This window comes from Chiloscyllium plagiosum, chromosome 7 (assembly GCF_004010195.1).
Source record: "Chiloscyllium plagiosum isolate BGI_BamShark_2017 chromosome 7, ASM401019v2, whole genome shotgun sequence".
NCBI classification, from domain to species: Eukaryota; Metazoa; Chordata; class Chondrichthyes; order Orectolobiformes; family Hemiscylliidae; genus Chiloscyllium; species Chiloscyllium plagiosum.
The window spans coordinates 108,420,694-108,427,644 of NC_057716.1; the positions used below are offsets into that span (position 1 = coordinate 108,420,694).

Below are 6,951 nucleotides of genomic sequence, written 5' to 3' on the forward strand. Positions count from 1 at the left end.
CTGTGATGGTCAGGACAGCACCACAACACCTCCACTTCCTCAGGGGGCTAAGGAAATGCCGCACGGCCACAATGACTCTTACCAATTTGTATAGATGCACCACAGAAAGCCTCCTATCCGGATGTATCACAGATTGGTTTGGCAACTGCTCTGCCCCAGGACCACAAGAAATTACAGAGAGTTGTGAACACAGCCCAGTCCCTCCCAAAAACCAGCCTTCCATCCACTGACTCCATCTACACTTCCTGCTGTCTCAGCAAAGACCCTCCCACCCCGTTATAATCTCTTCCACCGTCTTCCAAAAGGCTGGAGATACAAAAGTTTGAAAACACGTCCCGACAGAGTGAAGAACAGCTTTTCCCCGGCTGTTATCAGAATTATGAACAGACCTCTCAAATATTATTTCTGATCTGTGTCTCTCTGGTACACGTGACAATAATCAATCATACATTAGAGTTGATCTTTCTCTGCACCTTCTCTGTCGCTGTAACACGATATTCTGCATTCTGTTCTATTACCCTGGTGTACTTATGTAAGGTATGATTTGTCTGGATATCATGCAAAACAATACTTTCCACTGTATCTCAGTACATGTGACAATAATAAATCAGTCTGGTAGGAGGTTTAATTCAGCAGCAAGTGCACCCACCTCATATTCACTGACACAACTCACTGACACGTAATCAATGATGCACCGACCGAGCCACTCGTCAGGCCTGGAGCTCAGGATGTCATTCCGACAGGTTTCCAGATGTGGCTGTAATTTGATGAGGAGGCTGCGGGACAGCAAGAACCCGAAGCCACCATGACAGTAATGGCCATCGGTGTCACCCCCGATAAACTCCTGAGGACAGCCCATGTACAGGTCAGTGTTGATGCTCAGGTGGTTCACTAGGCTTTTGATGCGATCACTCTCAGTGTAGGAGTCATCCTGAATGAGGAAGAACCAATCATACTCACTGCTGAAATGCTCAAAGATGTACTTCACTGTTTGGTACATGTTCCAGATTGGCCGCTCATCGCCGTGGGTTACAATGTACATTCCGTGTGGGATCTTCCTGCTCCTGGAGCCGGTGAAGTACAGGACCTTGTCAATGTGGTGACCAATTGTCCGGTTCACCGCCACGGCCAGAGAGTTGAGAGTAGTTTTCGATGTGAGAACTCCCACAAACAAACATTCCCGGATCCCCAGCTCGGTGCTAATGTAACGCGATCTAAAATAAAACAACAACAACAACCTCGATTCATATAGCACCTGGAATGGAACTAAATCTTCCAAGAAGTTTCTCAGATACATAGAGGAGCAGGAGTAGGGCCATTCAGCCCATTCAGCCTGTGCCATCATTCAATATGATCATCCAACCCAGTCCCTGCTCCCATTTTCTCCCCATACACTTTGATCACTTTAGCCCAAAGAACTGTATCAAACTCATTCATGAGAATTTTCAAAGTTTTGCCCTCAAACACTTTCTGTAGCAGAGAATTCCACAGGCTCCACTAAGGCATTCCTTGTCATTTCAGTCCAAAATGGTTTACTCCATATCCTTAATCTGTGACCTCCGGTTCATATTTCCGCGGGAACATCCTTCCTGTGTTTGTCCTGTCTAGTCCTGTTAGAATTTTAACGGCTTCTATGAGATTCTCCCTCATTCTTCAACTCCAGTGAACGTAGTCCTAACCTCTCTTCATGTGTCAGGCCCAGGGATCAGTCTGGGAAACCTTCAATGCCCACCCTCCATTGCAAGAACACCCTTCCTCAGATAAGGAGACCAAAACTACACACTCTCCTCCAGGAGTGGTCTCACCAAGGCCCTGTGTAACTGCAGTGAGATATCTCTGTTCCTGCACTCAAACTTTCTCACTACAAAGGCCACTATACAGTTTACATTCTTCACCCCCTGCTGGACTACATCATTATCAAACACGATCTGACACTATCACGTACGGAGATATCAGGGGACATGAAACTTTGTCAGAGAGAGAGAGATGTGATTTCAGTCAGAAAGTTGATGGATAGATGGAGACGGTGAGATGTGGAGTGCACAGTGGGAGGTACAGATGCTATGGCAATCAGGGGATGGAGAGGAGGGGAGAGGATGGCAGAGATAGGGAGGGATTGCATTATAAAGTCGGGACGTTTAGAATCAGACCATTCCTTCACTGGGAACCAATGTGCGTCCTTGAGCACCACGGCAATAGGGAAATGAGACTTAGTGCAAATTAACAGGCAGGTGCCAGCAATTTCACAATTTGGATTACAACGAATAAACCTTGCACATCCAGCCAAGGACTGCACTGGAATAGCCTCAAGGGAACAAAGGTATGAATGGGGGGAGAGAGTATGGCAGCTCAGTGGTTAGCACTGTTGCCTCACAGCACCAGGGACCCAGGTTCGATTCCAGCCTCGGGTGACTGACTGTGTGGAGTTTGCACGTTCTCCCCGTGTCTGCGTGGGTTTCCTCCGGGTGCTCCGGTTTCCTCCCACAGTCCAAAGATGTGCAGGTTAGGGGGGATTGGCCATGGGGAATGCAGGGTTACAGGATTGGGCTTGGGTCTGGCTGGGATGATCTTCAGAAGGCTGGTATGGATGGGCAGAATGTCCTCCTGCTTCAATGGAGGGATCCAGCAGGACAGAGAAATGTTCCGGAGGTGGGAATGGGTGGTCTTAGTGCTGGGAATTCTTTCTCCAGTACTCTAGCTCAAAGGCTGTCAAGTGGGAATGGACTGACTTAACCTGAAATCCCGCATTGGGAGAGTGACGGATTGGAGGCTGGGGGAACACAGTTTGGAAAATATGCAGAAAATGCTGGAGAAACTCAGCAGTTCAGACAGTATCTGAACAGAGAATGAGAACTTATCCACATCAAACACTCTCAGGACAGGACAGCACAGGGTTAGATACAGAGTAAAGCTCCCTCTACACTGCTCCCCCATCAAACACTCCCAGGAAGGGACAGCACGGGGTTAGATACAGAGTAAAGCTCCCACTACACTGTCCCCCCATCAAACACTCCCAGGACAGGGACAGCACGGGCTCAGATATAGAGTAAAGCTGCTCTACACTGTCTTTGACGAGAAAGTGAGGTCTGCAGATACTGGAGATCAGAGCTGAAAATGTGTTGCTGGAAAAGCGCAGCAGGTCAGGCAGCATCAAAGGAACAGGAGAACCGACGTTTCGGGCATAAGCCCTTCTTCAGGAACACATTTTCAGCTCCTCTACACTGTCCCCGATCAAATACTCCCAGGTCAGAGACAGCACGGGGTTAATTAGAGAGTAAAGCTCCCTCTACACTGTCACCATCAAACACTCCCAGGACAGGGACAGCACGGGCTCAGAGACAGAGTAAAGCTCCCTTTACACTGTCCCCCATCAAATACTCCCAGGACAGAGACAGCACGGGGTTAATTACAGAGTAAAGCTCTCTCTACACTGTCCCCATCAAACACTCCCAGTACTGGGACAGCACGGGGTTAGATACAGAGTAAAGCTCCCTCTACACTGTCCCTCCATCAAACACTCCCAGTACAGGGACAGCACGGGGTTAGATACAGAGTAAAGCTCCCTCTACACTGTCCCCCCATCAAACACTCCCAGGACAGGGACAGCACGGGCTCAGATACAGAGTAAAGCTCCTCTACACTGTCCCCCATCAAATACTCCCAGGACAGAGACAGCACAGGGTTAATTACAGAGTAAAGCTCCCTCTACACTGTCCCCATCAAACACTCCCAGTACAAGGATAGCACAGGGTTAGATACAGAGTAAAGCTCCCTCTACACTGTCCCCTCATCAAACGCTCCCAGGACAGGGACAGCACGGGCTCAGAGACAGAGTAAAGCTCCCTCTACACTGTCCCCCATTAAACACTCCCAGGACAGAGACAGCACAGGGTTAATTACAGAGTAAAGCTCCCTCTACACTGTCCCCATCAAACAGTCTGAAACACTTGGGTGAGGGGAAAGTGTTGTGTAAGTACATTCTTCATTAAGACAGATCGCTGATTTGATGTGAAGTAATGGTTGATTCAGGATGTGAACAGGAATTAATGACTGGGGCCTGGCATTATGCCCTGGCAGCAGGAGCCGACTGACATTGGCAGCTGACCATGTCCCATCATGCACACAGCAGGGGGCTGTCTCCAATAACCGTCCAAATCCAAACTCAGAGAAATCTGTCCAAAACCAACCAGTGAACCCTCCTGCAACACAAGGACAATAGAGAGGCAGTGCACAGAGAGCAGGGACAGCTAGAAGTGCTCTCTGATGGCAGGGCCATCATTGGCGAGGTACCAATGTGTGCCAAGGGCAATGGGTGGGTCAGACTCAGCAGAACAACTCTGAATCAATCCCCAAACTAATTCCACTGCCCTGCTCTCTCCCCATAGCCCTGTATCAATCCCCAAACTAATCCCACTGCCCCGCACTCTCCCTGTAAAACATAGAACAGTACAGTGCAGAACAAGCCCTCCTGTCCTCGATGTTCTGCTGACCTTTTATCCTACTCCAAGCTCAGACTAACCGACATACACTTCATTTTACTACTATCCATGCACCGAACCAAACGTTTCTGAAATGCTCCGAATGACTTTGAGTCTACTCCCACTGCTGGCAGTGCATTCCACACACACAACACTCTCTGTGCAAAGAGACAACCTCTGACATCTCACCTAAACTTTCCCCCAATTACTTTGTAATCATGCCTCGTCACACAGCATTACAGTGCAGTACAGGCCCTCGATGCTGCACCAACCTATAGAACCAATCTGACGCAGATCCATCCTCCACTATTCCATTTTCATACACATGTCCCCACCACTACTGTACCCCAGTGTGATACACTGACAGACCTGTCCCCACCAGTACTGTACCCCAGTGTGATACACTGACAGACCTGTCCTCACCAGTACTGTACCACAGTGTTACACAGTGATAGACATGTCCATGCCAGTACAGTACCCCAGTGTTATAAAGTGACTGACCCGTCCCCACCTGTACTGTACCCCAGTGTTATACACTGACAGACCTGTCCCCACCAGTACTGTACCCCAGTGTTATACAGTGATAGACCTGTCCCTGCCAGTACAGTACCCCAGTGTTATATACTAACAGACCTGTCCCCACCAGTACTGTACCCCAGTGTTAAACAGTGACAGACCTGTCCGAACCAGTACTGTACCACAGTAACATACAGTGACAGACCTGTCCCCACCAGTACTGTACCCCAGTGTGATACACTGACAGACCTGTCCCCACCAGTACTGTACCCCAGTGTTATACAGTGATAGACATGTCCCTGCCAGTACAGTACCCCAGTGTTATAAAGTGACTGACCCGTCCCCACCTGTACTGTACCCCAGTGTTATACACTAACAGACCTGTCCCCACCAGTACTGTACCCCAGTGTTATTCAGGGACAGACCTGTCCCCACCAGTACTGTACCAAAGTGTGATACAGTGACAGACCGGTCCCCACCAGTACTGTACCCCAGTGTTATTCAGGGACAGACAGATCCCACATAACTACAGTACCACAGTGTGATACAGTGACAGACCTGACTCCACCAGTACTGTACCCCAGTGTTATACAGGGACAGTCCTGTCCCCACCAGTACTGTACCCCAGCGTTATACAGGGACAGACCTGTCCAAACCAGTACAGTACCCCAGTGTTATACAGGGACAGACCTGTCCCCACCAGTACTGTACCCCGGTGCAATACAGTGACAGACCTGTCCCGACCAGTACTGTTCCCCAGTGCTATACAGTGACAGACCTGTCCCCACCAGTACTGTACCCCACTGTTATACACTGACAGACCTGTCCCCACCAGTACTGTACCCCAGTGTTATACAGTGACATACCTGTCCCCACCAGTACTGTACCCCAGTGGTATACAGTTACAGACCTGTCCCCACCAGTACTGTACCCCAGTGTTATACAGTGACAGACCTGTCCCCAACAGATCTGTTCCCCAGTGTTATACAGTGACAGACCTGTCCCCACCACTACTGTACCCCAGTGTTATACACTGACAGAACTGTCCCCACCAGTACTGTACCTCAGTGTTATACAGTGACAGACCTGTCCCCACCAGTACTGTACCCCAGTGTTATACAGTGACAGACCTGACCCACCAGTACTGTACCTCAGTGTTATACAGTGACAGACCGGTCCCCACCAGTACTGTACCACAGTGTTATACAATGACAAACCTGTCCCCACCAGTACTGTACCCCAGTGTTATACAGGGACAGACCTGTCCCCACCAGTACGGTACCCCAGTGTTATACAGTGACAGATCTGTCCCAACCAGTACTGTACCACAGTGTTATACAATGACAAACCTGTCCCAACCAGTACTGTACCACAGTGTTATACAGTGACAGACCTGTCCCACCAGTACTGCACCCCAGTGTTATACAGTGACAGACCAGTCCCCACCAGTACTGTACCACAGTGTTACACAGTGATAGACATGTCCATGCCAGTACAGTACCCCAGTGTTATAAAGTGACTGACCCGTCCCCACCTGTACTGTACCCCAGTGTTATACGCTAACAGACCTGTCCCCACCAGTACTGTACCCCAGTGTTATAAAATGACAAACCTGTCCACACCAGTACTGTACCCCAGTGTTATACAGTGACAGACCTGTCCCCATCAGTACTGTACCCCAGTGTTATACAGTGACAGACCTGTCCCCACCAGTAATGTACCCCAGTGTTATACAGTGACAGACCTCCCCCCAACAGTACTGTACCCCAGTGTTATTCAGGGACAGACTGGTCCCAGAAAACTACAGTACCACAGTGTTATACAGGGACAGACCTGACTCCACTAGTACTGTACTCCAGTGTTATACAGGGACAGTCCTGTCCCCACCAGTACTGTACCCCAGTGTTATACAGGGACAGTCCTGTCCCCACCAGTACTGTACCCCAGTGTTATACAG

At 49.4% G+C, this 6,951-nt stretch overlaps 1 protein-coding gene across 1 annotated transcript in view; it reads right to left on the reverse strand.

Annotated features, from left to right (window-relative positions):
- The window catches only part of LOC122551861 (chondroitin sulfate glucuronyltransferase-like), a 28,135-nt gene extending 26,892 nt beyond the window's left edge, over positions 1-1,243 (reverse strand). Inside the window, exon 1 of the mRNA XM_043694403.1 lies at positions 650-1,243. Within this exon, the coding sequence (XP_043550338.1) occupies positions 650-1,042 (393 nt within the window). The 5' untranslated portion in view covers positions 1,043-1,243. The remainder of the gene's footprint in view (positions 1-649) is intronic.
- Between the last annotated feature and the right edge of the window lie 5,708 nt (positions 1,244-6,951).